This window comes from Neomonachus schauinslandi, chromosome 2 (genome assembly GCF_002201575.2).
Source record: "Neomonachus schauinslandi chromosome 2, ASM220157v2, whole genome shotgun sequence".
NCBI classification, from domain to species: Eukaryota; Metazoa; Chordata; class Mammalia; order Carnivora; family Phocidae; genus Neomonachus; species Neomonachus schauinslandi.
Window position 1 is genome coordinate 170,802,799 of NC_058404.1, and position 15,182 is coordinate 170,817,980.

The 15,182-nt window shown below is 36.8% G+C and overlaps 1 protein-coding gene across 3 annotated transcripts in view; it reads left to right on the forward strand.

Annotated features, from left to right (window-relative positions):
- PDS5A (PDS5 cohesin associated factor A) overlaps positions 1-15,182 on the forward strand; it is a 133,020-nt gene that overhangs the window by 94,191 nt on the left and 23,647 nt on the right. For all 3 annotated transcript variants that reach the window (XM_021701589.2, XM_044912998.1, XM_021701588.1), the window contains exons 22-26: positions 235-303; positions 1,455-1,591; positions 4,352-4,475; positions 4,763-4,967; positions 5,487-5,601. In XM_021701589.2, coding sequence (XP_021557264.1) covers positions 235-303; positions 1,455-1,591; positions 4,352-4,475; positions 4,763-4,967; positions 5,487-5,601 — 650 coding nt within the window. The remainder of the gene's footprint in view (positions 1-234; positions 304-1,454; positions 1,592-4,351; positions 4,476-4,762; positions 4,968-5,486; positions 5,602-15,182) is intronic.

Here is a 15,182-nt window from a genome sequence, read left to right on the forward strand (position 1 = left end):
TTCCATTGGTCTATATGCCTATACATGTCAGTGCCATCCATTTTGTCTTGATTACTATAAATTTGTAGTAAGTTTTGAAATCAAGAAGTTCAAGTCCTCCAGCTTTGTTCTTTTTCAAGCTCTGGTGACTTTCCTATAGGTTTCCTAGAGCACTGCATTGTTCAGCATGAAAAACTTAATGAAGGAAACTTTAAAAAATCTTTCTAAGAGTTAAATATATTCAATTGTCTATAGTCAACAGGTGAGAAGAATGGAAAATTATGGTCTCCAGATGAAGAGGTTTCCCCTGAAGTACTAGCAAAGGTAAATTTGTGTAGGCCTTGATAACTTTTGTGTTGAAATAATGAACATTCATAGACACCCTTTTTCTTTAATCTGACAGCTAATAGTATTTTTAAATGAGGTACTTTATTTTTAAATCAAAAGTTGTTTCTCTCAAAGAAATTATAGTCCTCATTGAGTTATTTATATATAGATATGTCAGCATCTTCTGTAGAACTTCATGCCTGCTAAAATAATTTCAGTGAGGCTGTTTTACACAGAAATTGTTTGTAGGATGTCGATGCTCAGAAGCATCTCAGGTCTAGCCTAACTACCACTCTCTACAAAAATATGAATATTAACTTGGCAAAAACAGATAGCTGTCATCGAATTGGTAACTTTTGATAGGTACAAAATGTCTCTCAGTAAAACTAATTTTTAAAGTGGTAGTATTGGGGTTGAAGACAAGACTTGTTTTGTTACCATCTTCCTTGATAATCTGTTTCACCTTGTATAGCTTCCTAGTCTGTTCCATCAATTCTTTTTTCCAGATTGTCAATAAATATCGTAAATAACACCTAGATCCTTTAGCTAGTTCTTTCACATGTATTGAGTAGCAATCTTTTGAGTATAAACCTCCAAGAAATTATGACCACAAATAATTATGGAATCTCCTAGTTTTTTTAATCAGGATAGTCAGACAGAATCAAACTTAGTGGTTTCTTCAAAGTAGTTTTTGCAGTACTATAAAAATATTAAAGTCTATCTAAATAGCTCATTTTAATCACTGTAATAGGTATAGTTTAAATAGTTATTTTTAAACGATATATTTTCAAATAATTTGAAAATTTTGGGCAACTGCAAAAAGCCTGGGTTCAGGAGCCAGACTTTGAGCAAGTTATCTAGCATAGTAATGTGTCTCTGCTGCCTTATCTATTGGAAATAAAAACACCTCCCTTGTAGGCTTGTTTGGAACATCAAATAAGTTAATACATGTACAGCTCTGGGAAAAGTGCCTATTATCGATTAAACAATAAATATTCTTACTGTTATTGTTACTATCCTACAGACTTGTTTAATAAAACATGTCCACCAGCAGTTAAGCAACCTCACTAATCTAATTGACATAAATTAATCTTCCCTTTAATTGGAATTTTAAGTTCCTTTTTTTTTAGCATGTTAATATTTTATAGGTACAGGCAATTAAACTTCTGGTAAGGTGGCTGTTGGGTATGAAAAACAACCAGTCTAAATCTGCCAATTCAACTCTTCGATTATTATCAGCGATGTTGGTTAGTGAGGGTGACCTGACAGAGCAAAAGAGGATCAGGTGAGATCTTTCTTCCTTTCCAGTTTTTACAGCTCAAAATATTGGTAGAACTTACGTAGGAATTATTTACCTAATTAATATTGCATGTTGTAATTGCACCATATGCTTTGGGATCAGATCTAATGTACTCACTTGGGGTTTTCAACTCAATGATGGAATGTTTCTTTTCTAAAGACCAAACTTTTTCCAGTGAATGTTTAGTCATAATCACTATATGTTACAGTTGGCTTCAACATTTTTGGTTCACTTAAGCAAATATCTGTTGAAATACTACACTTTGCAAAACACCATGAAAAGCATTGCAGCAAAAACAGATAAGATTCAGTTCCTACCTTTTACCCTGTAGTATAGTGATTGGACAAGGTGGGTGACTGGATACCACGAAAAGAATACAAGCTTCAGTGGAGGGGTTCAAAGGAGGAAAAGTCACAGCCCTCCTGGTGGTTTGCAGAAGATTAAAACAAGGTTCTGTGAATGCAAAAAACCAAATTGTTTCCATTTCTGCACATTTTCACTGTGTTGTGAAATCACCATTTCTTTCTGTTCATTTTAAGATGAAAATAAAAGCAAATTTTTCATGACCCTTGTTTGTTTCAAATTCTTGATTTACTAGGGTCCAGGAATACCAACAGATAAAACTACAGAATTCTCCTTGTGATGCATTCCTACTTTAAAATGTGTTACTACAGGACAAATTTAACTATTCATTTATGCATTCATTATTTATTGAGTACTGTCATCCTAGGTACTGCTGTGCTTTTTTTTAAAGGTATAAAATCTCTCCTTCCAAGGAATGTGCATTTTAATGGAGGAGATTAGGAAATGAGCAAATTACGGTAAAGATGCTGAATGCTTTGATAAACTGAAGAAAACCATGGAAAATTGTCTTTATCATAGAATAAGCCAAGGGTATTGTAGGAACAGATTAGAAGATTAGAGCTGAGTTAGGGATAATAAGTTTTACATTTGGGGAAACTGTGGCAAAGGCTTAATAATGAGCTCTTATAAAGCCGTGATAAATAGGCGGAATCCTCAATAGAGATGAAGACTATGAATTATCAGTTTACCTTTTTAAAAATGTTTAACATCACTAAATACAATAAATACAGTTTAAACTTAGTGATACCGCTTGACTATCAAATCAGCAAAAATATTTTTTAAAGTAATCACTGTTTCATGGGTTCAGGGAAATGGGTCCCCTCATTACTCCTATTAATATAAACTGGCACAGTCTTGGCAGGACAGTTTGGCATTTTGTGTCTAGATCCTTATAAATGTTACCCTTTTGACTCTATTTTTACACTCATGAAATAATAAAAGAATCATACAAAAACATACATACAAACATGTTCTTTGCAGCATTTTTAATCACAGAAAATAAGGGAATGGTTAATTGTGGAACACACATGTCATGAAATATTAGGCAAATCTTAATTAGGTATTATATATGCCATGGTTTAGCTTGAGCTCTAGAATCAGAAACTTCTACAACTCTCCACTCCATTTACCAAGTGTGTGAACTTCTACAAATCACTTTTCTAAGCCTCAATTTGCTCACTTACAGAGTGAAAATTAGATAGTGTTTGCACAGCCTAGCACAGGCTTAAGCACCCAGATGGTAGCTATTTTTTTTTTTTAATTCCTGAATCATTTGTCTCAGAAGCCATTTGAAGTTCCCTCAAGAATACCAGTGTTTGGGGCACCTGGATGGCTCAGTTGTTAAGCGTCTGCCTTTGGCTCAGGTCATGATCCCAGGGTCCTGGGATCGAGCCCCGCATCGGGCTCCCTGCTCTGCAGGAAGCCTGTTTCTCCCTCTCCCACTCCCCCTGCTTGTGATCCTGCTCTCACTGTGTCTCTCTCTGTCAAATAAATAAATAAAATCTTTAAAAAAAAAAAATACCAGTGTTCACTCTGATAATCCTGTAGTCCAGGAGCGCCATGTTGTCTCCTCTTGTATGCTAATGATGGACTCAGCCAGCTTTCCACGTTTCCTGAAGTCTTTAAAATGTCATAACCATGCTGTGTTTAACATAGAAGTTGAAATAACACTCACTGTCCTTTCATCTCATTCATTGTCCCATTTTACCAGTTAGGGAGTAAAAAACTATTGGGCGGGGGTGGAAGGACTGGACCTCCTGGGGGGGTTTTTTGGCTACAAAAGGAAGTCTGCCCCAGAGAGTAGGTGCCCAGATAGACACTGGCTCTCATTTCCATATCCTTTCCTCTTAGATATTTGTCTGATACATCCCCTTCTGTGGTATAAATCAGCTCCCCATTGCTAGCCCCTCCATTTCATCAGTCGTAGGCTTAGGCTAGATTTTTATTACATGTGTGTATGTATGTACATGCATTTAAAAACTGTAGGAAACATTTAATATGATAGGTGATTTAATCAAGTTTTTTACAACGAATGTGTATTCCTCTTAAAATGAGGAATACCATTCCTGATGTAAATGGTTCTTCTTGGCATTGCAGTTACCGTAGTTGTGATCATAAGTAGAGCTGCTTGGCTGTGGTAGAGGACCTACACTAGAACATAACTAAAAATGAAGGCAGATAAATTTATCATTAGTCACAATGATTTGAGCCTTTTTCCCCTGTGTTGAGTTCAAGGACTCAGTAGCTTTCCCAGATTTGTACATGATGTTATTTTAAGCATAAATTATGCTAAAGACCTTAACACCCAAAAAGGGATCAAAGCATTGTTATGAATGATAATGGTTATAGGAAATGTTTATTTCTTTTTTTGTTTGTTTATAGTAAATCTGATATGTCTCGCTTGCGATTAGCTGCTGGTAGTGCCATAATGAAGCTTGCTCAGGAACCTTGTTACCATGAAATTATAACCCCAGAACAGTTTCAGCTCTGTGCACTCGTTATTAATGTAAGTAATCCTCTTATTTTTGTCAATCAAAGTTAAATACATTTACTTTCTGTGAATACAGATCCATTTACTGTGTGCACAAAAGGAATTGGTATTGTAACTATTCTAACTAAATATCGTTTAAGTATTGTTATTTATTCCCCAATATAATCGTTTTTTTAAAATGAAGACTTTTGGGACAAACTGCTCTTTAGTAAATGTTTCCCAGTTTTTTTCTTAACTGGGTTATTTTGTCATGGTTTTAAAAGTACTAACATTTAAGTATTTTTGGTTTTCTGCTGCTGTAGGATGAGTGCTACCAAGTAAGGCAGATATTTGCTCAGAAGTTGCATAAGGCTCTCGTGAAGTTACTACTCCCATTGGAGTATATGGCGATCTTTGCCTTGTGTGCCAAAGATCCTGTGAAGGAGAGAAGAGCACATGCACGACAGTGTTTACTAAAAAATATCAGTATACGCAGGGAATACATTAAACAGAACCCCATGGCTACTGGTAAGTAATTTTGAAAGCTCCAAGTGTGCAAATGTATCTTGTGAGTGTATCAATTTATAGGGGGGTTTTATTTCCTATATTTCCATTGTAGTATATTTATAAAAACACTACAATTTTTAATTTTTATAGAGTTCTGTTGCTATAGTTAGGATATACTTAACATCTAAAATCCTGGTTTCTAAGTGCTATTTATAATGTATAAAACTGTTTGGAGGAATTGTATTTTTCTTATGGGATCAGCAGTGTGACTTGATTTAAACACACTGCTCATATGTCAGAGAGTAAAGAATTATTTTCCCAGCTCTACCAAAGACTCACTGTATAATCTCAAATTATTCTTTTGGCTTTAGTAGCTTTCAACATTGAAATGTATTTCACTATCATCTAGATAGCATGTTGCCTGTAATTTTAAAATAACTGAGAAAAAATATGGAAACTGAAGTGGTTAGAATGCAAAACTAGAGAGGGATTTTATAAAAGCTATTATTACTATTGTTAATAATAATGTTTTCACTTTAGAGAAATTATTATCACTGTTGCCTGAATATGTAGTTCCATATATGATTCACCTACTAGCCCATGATCCAGATTTTACAAGATCACAAGATGTTGATCAGCTTCGTGATATTAAAGAGTAAGTCATGTTGATTTTCAAGATTTTTAAAATTTTTTACTTACTGAAAAGATGATAAATTTTTTCCTGTTACTATTCCCATTAGAATAAAAACTTCTTTGTGCCTTTATTATAAATTTCATCTTACAAAATTTTTCCCATCTGTCAAGTTCTTTTTGATTCTTTTGTTTCCTGTTTGCAATTAACTGAGTTTTTGAAACAGGTTGGTTTGGTTGTTTTCGTTTTTATCTTATTTTGAGTATTTGTATTAAGATGGGTTTCAGTTACTTTAGTTCGATAATTTAGAAAGCCATGTAGTAAAAATTTCTCTTCTTGAAACTAAACTTTACTTTCATACTCAAAAGATGCCTTAAAAATATGCATGTACACGTGAAATATTCTGTGGCAGGATTATGGTAGTACAAAATTAGGCTTGTTACACCAGTCACAGAGAGATTTGTATCTAGTGGAAAGACAGGCAAGTAAGCAATTAAAAAACACTTGCTGAATAACTGGTACTTCTTGTGTATGATACAGGGTGAAAGAGTGAGAAGCAGCCTAGGTTTGTCTACAGATGACCTCCAGGAAACTTTTTTTTTTTAATGGGAAAAAATTGATTTATTTTGCTTTTAAATTCTACACAACATTTTACTGAAAATGAACTGATTTTTAATCTACAGATAAAAGACTCTAAATGGTACACAGGATGTTTTTTACAAGTTTGGTTTTAAAATAGATTTGAATTCACAGTAGGTCTTACACAATGATTTCAATAAATCAGGCACTCCAGAACACAGTGTGGAGGTGTAACAATTATGTGATGACTTCTTAATAGTCCAAGGGTATAAAGACCTTTGAAAGAAATTAATCTTTCTGCAGTATTAACCCCTAAAAGCAATTTTCCTTTATAGACGACAACAGTATTGTCAGTTTCATATACTTTTACTTTATAAAAGAACTCCCAGAGAAAGAAATTTCTGGAGGTTTTCCCAGATACATACAGCTATATTTTCTGTTGTGCTTACAACATCTGCAAAGTGTGACACATCCAGATCCAGATTCTTATGATCAAGGGCACTCATAACTGCCTCCTCCATGTACTCTCTGAGGTCGGTCAAATTCATAACCATTCCTGTAACAGGATCAGTCTTTATAATTGTGCCCATAGTCATTTGGATTGTTGCATTCCCCAAACAATTTCAGGTTTTCTTCATTACTCAGATTTGCTTTAGAGCCGATGGGTTGCACTGAGGGAGACGAGGTGGGACAGTTACGCCCAATGGCCAATGGCAACCACATTGATTGCCTTGCCTCTGACCTCCAAGAAACTTTAAAGCAGTATTTACTTTCTGTCCTGTTATTATGATTTTGCTTTGCAGTCTTAAATTGGTACCTTCAACTTGTATTTAAAATTATCATGAGGGCGCCTGGGTGGCTAAGTTGGTTAAACTTCTGCCTTTGGCTCAGGTTGTGATCCGTCCTGGGATCGAACCCCACATCAGGCTCCCTGCTCAGCGGCGAGTCTGTTTCTTGCTCTCACTCTCCCTCTGTGCCCTTGCTCGCTTGCTCTCTCTCTCAAATAAATAAATAAAATCTTTAAAAAAAAAATAAATAAATAAAGGTATTACGATTTTTGTATATGTGACATTAAACCTTGTTCCTGATCTAATTTAAGATTGCAATCAACATTTATCTCTACCTCCTACAGCTTTCATCACTGAAAATATGTCAGTATCGTAATTGGAAGAGATATATCTTGTCCAACATTACCATTAAGCATTGAGCTGTTGAGCTCCTTATATTTTGAAGGCTTGTCATTTCATTGTTGTTGCTTCCAATACATCATTCCAGTAATACTGTCTTTCCTTTCTATTTCAAATGCTTGCAAATAAGTCTACATTTAAAAAAAAATTTTTTTAGGGCTTTTAGTTGATCTATACTTTAAGAAGCCACATAATTAGGTTCTAGTCCCAGCTGCATAATGAAAAACTTTACTTCTCTGGCCCTCAATTGCCTTACCCATAAAATGCAAGAGATAAAATAATTAATTCCCAAAATGTCTTCCAATTCTTATTTTTGTTTATCTTGTAAATGTTTACATTTGTATTTACAATTTTTTTTCTTCAAAAACTTTTAGTTTGGCGTTTCCCAGAAAGCACTTCCGTAAAATAAAACACAAGGTCTATGTTAAAGGACGTTTTAGCATATTTCAGTTGCAAAGCAGTGATGTGGAAGAAGGATTAGACTTAAGAGAGTTAACTATGATGTGGGAAGAAGAGTACTGACGTACAGGAAGTAATTGGAGTTAGAATTGAAATCACTGGCACATGTTTTTTTGTTCTGTCTAGCATGCAACATTTTTTAGGATCTTTAAACAATTTTAATTAGCATGTAATTTGAAGTGTTAAATAATATGTTTTTCAAACTGATTTTTAACTTTGTGGTAATTATTAACTTATTGTGTCACTATTTGCTTTGGTATTCAAAGTCTTTCATGGTTTCATATAAATTTTAGAATTATTTCTTCTAGTTCTATGAAAATGCCATTGATAAGGATTGCATTGAATCTGTAGGTTGCTTTGAAATAGTATGGACCTTTTAACAGTATTCTTCCAGTCCATGAACATGGAGTATCTTTCTATTTATTTGTGAGTTTTCAATATCTTTCATTAATGTCTTATGGTTTTTGATATATAAATCTTTCACCTCCTTGGCTAAGTATATCCCTAGGTGTTCTTCTTTTTGATGCACTTATAAATGGGAATGTTTTAATAATTTCTCTTTCTGATAATTATTAGTGTAAAATATACAACAGATTTTTGTGTATTGATTTTGTACTCTGCCACTGTATTGGATTTGTTTATTCTAACAGTTTTTTGATGGAGTCTTTCGGATTTTTTGTGTATAATATCTCATCTGCAACTAGTGACAGTTTTACTTCTTCCTTTCCAGTTTGGATGTCTTTTATTTCTTTTTCTTGCCTAATTGTTCTGGCTAGGACTTCCAATACTTTGTTGAATAAAAGTGGTGAAGAGTTGGGGTGCCTGGATGGCTCAGTCGTTGGGCGTCTGCCTTCGGCTCAGGTCATGATCCCAGGGCCCTGGGATCGGGCCCCGCATCGGGCTCCCTGCTCGGCGGGAAGCCTGCTTCTCCCTCTCCCACTCCCCCTGCTTGTGTTCCTCTCTCGCTGTGTCTCTCTCTGTCAAATAAATAAAATCTTTAAAAAAAAAAAAAAAAAGTGGTGAAGAGTGGACATCCTTGTCTTGTATGTTCCCTCTATACCCACTTCATTGAGAGTTTTTATCGTAAATGGATGTTGAATTTTGTCATTTACTTTTTCTGCATCTGTTGAGATGATCATGATTTTCATCCTTCATTTTATTAATGTGGTATACCACATTGATTCATTTGTGGATGCTGAACCATGCTTCCCTCCCTGGAATAAATTCCACTCAGTCATGGTATATGATCCTTTCATTAATGTATTGTTGAACTCAGTTCGCTAACATTCTTTTGAGGATTTTTGCATCTATGTTCATCAGAGATATTGGCCTGTAGTTTTTCTTTTTTGTGGCATCCTTGTCTGGTTTTGGTATCAGGGTAGTGCTGGCCTTGTAAAATGATTTTGGAAGTCTCCTCTTTTCTGGATGAATTTGAGAAGAATCAGTATTAATTCTTCCTTGAATGTTGGTAGAATTCACCAGGGAAGCCATATGGTCCTAGACTTTTGTTTGTTGGGTGGTTTTCAGTTATTAATTCAATCTCCTTACTAGTAATTGGTCTTTCAGATTTTCTATTTCTCTGTGATCTAATCTTGGTAGGTTGTATATTTCTAGGAATTTATTCCTTTCTTCTCAGTTGTTCAGTTTGTTAGCATATAATTTTTCATAGCATTCTGTTATGATCCTTTGTATTTCTGTGGTATTAGTCATAACCTCTTTCATTTCTGATTTTTGAGTCCTTTTTTCTTGGTCATTCTAGTAGCTAAAGGTTTGTCAGTTTTATCTTTTCAAAAAAACAGCTCTTAGTCTCATCAGTATTTTTTCCTATTGCCATTTTAGTCTATTTCACTTATTTCTGCTCTAAATTTTATTTCCTAACTTCTGCTAACTTTGGGCTTCATTTATTCCTTTTTTCTCCTAGTTCTGTGTGGTGTAAAATTACTTTGTTTCCGGAGATGATAGGCATTTATCACTATGACCTTCACTGTTAGAACTTACCATGTTTGATGCTTTTGCTATATCCCATAAATTTTGGTATGTTACATTTCCATTTTTGTTTGTCTCTAGATATATCCTTTATTTCTCTTTTGATTTATCCTTTAACCCATTGATTGTTCAGTAGCATGTTGTTGAATTTCTACATACTTGCTAATTTTTCATTGTTCTTTGTGTAATTTCTGATTTCATACCATTATAGTCAGAAAAGATGCTTGATGTTATTTCAGTCTTAAATATATTAAGACTTGTTTTATGGCCTAACATATGATCTGTCTTGGAAAATGTTCCATGTGCACTTAAGAAAAATGTGTATTTGTTGTTTTTGTATGGAGTGTTCTGTAAATATCTGTTAAGTCCATGTGGTCTAATATGTCGTTTAAGACCAATGTTTTCTTCTTAGTTTTTCTGTGGATGATTTGTTCATTGAACTAATTGGGGTATTAGAGTCCCCATATATCGTAAATTATAATAATTATATAAATACTATTGTATTTCTCCTTTTAGGTCTGTTAATATTTGCTTTATATATTTAGGTGCTCCTATGTTGAGTGCATAAATATTTACAAAGGTTGTATCTACTACTTTGTTGACCCCTTTCTTATTATGTAACATCTTTTTTGTGTATTATTACAGTCGTTGTTTTAAAATGTATTTTATCTGGGCACCTGGGTGGCTCAGTTGGTTAAGCAACTGCCTTCAGCTCACGTCATGATCCTGGAGTCCCAGGATCGAGTCCCTCATCAGGCTCCCTGCTTAGTGGGGAGTCTGATTCTCCCTCTGATGCTCCCCCACTCATGCTCTCTCACTCTCTCTCATTCTTTCTCTCAAATAAAGTCTTTTTTTTAAAAAAAAGTGTATTTTGATACAAGTGTATCTACTAAAGCTTTATTTTGGTTTCCACTTGCATGTAATATCTTTTTCCATCTCTTCACTTTCACTGGGTGTGTCTCTTGTAGGCAGCATATAGATGAGTCTTGTTTTTTTAAATCCATCCAGCCATTCTGTGTTTTTTGATTAGAGAATTTAATCCATTTACATTCAAGGTAATTATTAATAGGTATGTGCTTGCCATTTTGTTAATTGTTTTGTGGCTGTTTTTGTAGTTCTTCCCTGTTCCTTTCTTCTCTTGCTTACTTTTTATGTGGTTTAATGACTTTCTTTAGTGGTATGCTTATATTCCTTCCTCTTTATCTTTTGAGTATTTAATATAGGTTTTTATTTCATGATAACCATGATGCTTACATATCATATAACAACTTATAGCAGTCTGTTTTAAGTCGATAACTTAAGTTTGATCCCATTCTAAATCTCAACTTTTTTGGGAACACAAGCAGGGGGCGTGGGAGAGGGAAAGCAGGCTTCCCACAGAGCAGGGAGCCCAATGTGGGGCTCGATCCTAGATCCCTGGTATCATGACCTGAGCCGAAGGCAGACATTTAACGACTGTGCCACCCAGGCACCCCTAAATCTCAACATTTTTTTTAAAAATTATGACATGCTATTTTTTATTTTATTTTTATTTTTTTTTAATTTTTTTTAAAGATTTTATTTATTTATTAGACAGAGAGAGACACAGCGAGAGAGGGAACACAAGCAGGGGGAGTGGGAGAGGGAGAAGCAGGCTTCCCGCCGAGCAGGGAGCCCGATGTGGGGCTCGATCCCAGGACCCTGGGATCGTGACCTGAGCCGAAGGCAGACGCTTAACGACTGAGCCACCCAGGCGCCCCTTATTTTATTTTTTTAAAGATGTTATTTATTTGAGAGTGGACGAGAGAAGGAGCAGGGGGAGGGAGAAGCAGACTCCCCGCTGAGCAGGGAGCCCAATATGGGGCTTCATCCTGGGACTTGGGGATCATGACCTGAGCCGAAGGCAGACACTTAACTGGACTGAGCCACCCAGGTGCCCCTAAATCTCAGCGTTTTAACTCTGCTCCCCACATTTTATGTTTTTGATGTTATATTTTGAATCTTTTTATCTTGTATATCCCTTAACTAATTATTGAATCATAGTTATTTTTACTATTTTTGTCTTTTAACCTTCATACTAGCTTTATAAGTAATTCACTACCTTCACCATATTATATATTTACCTTTCCAGTGATACTATTTCACATGTGTTGTTTTTACTAATTAGGGCCCTTTCTTTTCTGCTTAAAGAAGTCCCTTTGACATCTCTTTGACAACCATTTTAGTGGTGATGAACTCCTTTAGCTTTTACTTTTCTGAAAAACTCTTTCTCTCTCCTTCCATTCTGAAAGATAATCTTGGCAGGTAAAATATTCTTGGTTTTTTTTGTTTTTTGTTTTTTTCCCCAGCATTTTGAATATATTGTGCCACTCCCTCTTGGCCTGCAAAGTTTGTGCTGAACAATCTGTTAGATAGTCTTATGGGGATTCCCTTATATGTAACTTTTTTTTTCTCTTGTTGCTTATAATACTCACTTCCTGTCTTTGACTTTTGACGTTTTAATTGTAATGTGTCTTGGTGTAGGTCTCTTTGGGTTCGTATTTTTGGATCTCTCTGGGCTTCCTGGATCTGGTGTCTGTTTCCGTCCCTATGTTCAGGAAGTTTTCAGCCATATTTCTTCAAATAAGATTTCTGCCTCTTTTCTTTTTTCCTCTTCTGGAAGCTCTACAATTCAAATATTAGTCCATTTGATATCCTTTAATTTCCTGAAGCTATTTTCACTTTTTATTTCATTATTTTTCTTTTTGCTGCTTTTATTGAGGCTGACTGATCCTTATTTTCTGTTTCATATCTAGTCTGCTTTTGAACCCCTTTATTGTGTTGAAATTTTCAGTTCCATTATTCTTCAGCTTTGTGATTTCTGTTTGGTACTTTGTTAAATTTCATCCCTGTTGAAGTTCTCACTCTGTTCATCCAGTCTCCTCCCCAGTTTGGTGAGCATTTTATGACCATTACTTTGAACTCTTAATAAATTTACTTACCTTCCTTTCATTAAGGCTTTTTTATGAGGTGTTATATTATTCTTTCATTTGTAACATATTCTTCTGTTTCTTCCTTTTGCTTGACCCTCTGAATTGGTTTCTGTACAGGAGATGAAACACCCATCTTTTCTAGTCTTGAAGGTGACCTTGGGGAGGAGTTGAACCTTTTCATTCAGCATTACCCAGCTCTTGGTCATCTCTCAAAACTTTGAGTTTATCCAAGCAACCTGTTATATTTTTAATAGCTCCCAGTAGTTAAGGATGTGCCAAGAGCTGTCAGTGTCCTCTAATGGAGGATCTCTGCACCTAAATTCAGACTGACTGGAAACCAAACCTTCAGGCAGCTGCTTTTAAAAGTATGCAGATATATACAATCCTCAGGGGCCAGGAGCAGAAGCCTCACTGACCACCAGAGCCAGGTATCCTGAGGGATGTCTGCTAGGTGGCATTCACAAAAACTGGGGTTCCAAATGAGTATATGAGTTCCTTTCTGGGAGACACGAACAAGCTGGAGAAAGACTGAGAGCACCAGGTGGCATCTATGGCCTTTGTTCCTTGAGGAAGCACCACAGGCCACTAAATGCGTGTCAAAGCTAAGTCCTGCCCTTAGTCCAAAGCTCCAGGATGAAGTGGCCTATTGACAGGAAAAACTGAAGGGATGCCTCAGTCCGCTGTTTGTGCAGTGCCCTGAGGGTGGTAGCCTGCCAACAACTGTCCCTCCGATTACCACAGTCCCTTGGGACCCTGGAATGCAAGCCCCTCCAGCCACCACAGCCAGGTGATTAAGGGGTGCCCCCTGAGCATCAGGCACTGGACTCAAAGCTCCCTTCCAGGAGAACTGGCACTCGGAGCATGGCAGAGGGTGAGCATGAAGACAGCACCTGTTCTCCGAGGTCTCTGGGAAGGATTTCAGTCAGCCTCTAGATGATTGTTTTAATTAGAAACCTGCACCTCAGGCCACAGTTATGATGATTAGCTAATAGGCCTACTTGACAGAAAAACCAGGGTCCTGGGTCGATTGCCTCTTGCTGTGCCCGGGAGGGGTGGTAGCTGGTAGCTCTTTAGGCATTCTTTGTGCATTAGTTACAGTCCTTTGGGATCCAGGAACATACGCCCCACTGGCCATGAGTGTCAGGTGATGTAGAAGTGTCCCTTGGCGGCAGTCACAAAAACTGGGGCACCAGGAAGGGTTCTGAATTCCTTTCTAGGTGATCATTACATTCCCATGTGACCAGAAACACAAGCTCCTCTGTTCTCCAGAGCCAGGTGTTCAAGAGATGTCCCTCTGGGCAGCACCCACAAAAATCAGGGCACCAGACATGTGTAAAGGTTCCCTTCTGGGAGCTACTCATCCTCTGGAGCACAGCAAAGGGAGAATGCAAAGATGGCACTCCCCAGTCTCCATCCCTGGAGAGTGTTCCAGCAGGCTCCTAGATGTGTAAGTTGAATTAGATGCCTGCCCCTCAGGTGAAGGCTTTAAGCAGGTTAACGTTTTTCACTAAATTTAAGCTGCTTCTGAGCTGGGCCCTGGGGCAGGTCAGTTCCAGCACACAAACCCTTTAAGAGGCATTTCTCAGATTGCTAGACTTGTGGGTCCCACTGTGGGACATTTCGGGGATTCATCTCTGAAGTTCCTGTCTTAGAAGTTGGGGTGACCAATGTGGGGTTTGAACCTTTCACTCCTCAGGAAAAAGCTCCAGGTATTTTGAGTTTCCTCCCAGTTGTGGGTCACAGCACCTGGGGTGGGGTTCATGGTGAGATTGTGTCCCAGCCTCTCCTACCCACTTTGATGTGTTTTTTTTTCTTGTTTGCCTAATGTGTAGTCATCACTCAGTCAGCGTTTAGGTTTTTTAAGAGGAAATTGGTTCCATATGTAGCTGTAGATATGGCATATTCCTGAGAGAAGGTGAGCTTGGGGTCTTACTACATCACCATCTTGAATCAGACCAAGTTCTCGGTTTCTTACTGATCTTCTGTCTGGCTTTTCTATCCATTACTGAAAATAAGGTATTGAAGGGGTGCCTGGGTGGCTTAGTTGGTTAAGCGTCCAACTCTTGGTTTTGGCCCAGGTCATCATCTCAGGGTTGTGGAATCAATCCCTGCATCAGGCTCCACGCTCAGCGGGGAGTCTGCTTGAAGATCTCTCCCTCTGCCCCTCCCCCCATTTGTGCTTACTCTCACGCTTTCTGTCTTTCTCTCTCTGAAATAAATACCTACATCTTTAAAAAAATAAAAAGAAAATAAGGTATTCAAATGTCTGATTATTACTGCAGAATCCTCTATTTCTCTTCAATTCTGTCAATTTTTGCTTCATGTACTTTTGGGGCTCTGTTAGGTTTGTATGGCTTTATGATAATAGTATCTTCTTGCTGAACTGAACCTTGTATCAGTGTAGTACTTCTGGGTCTCTTACAATCTTTTTTTTACCTTAAAT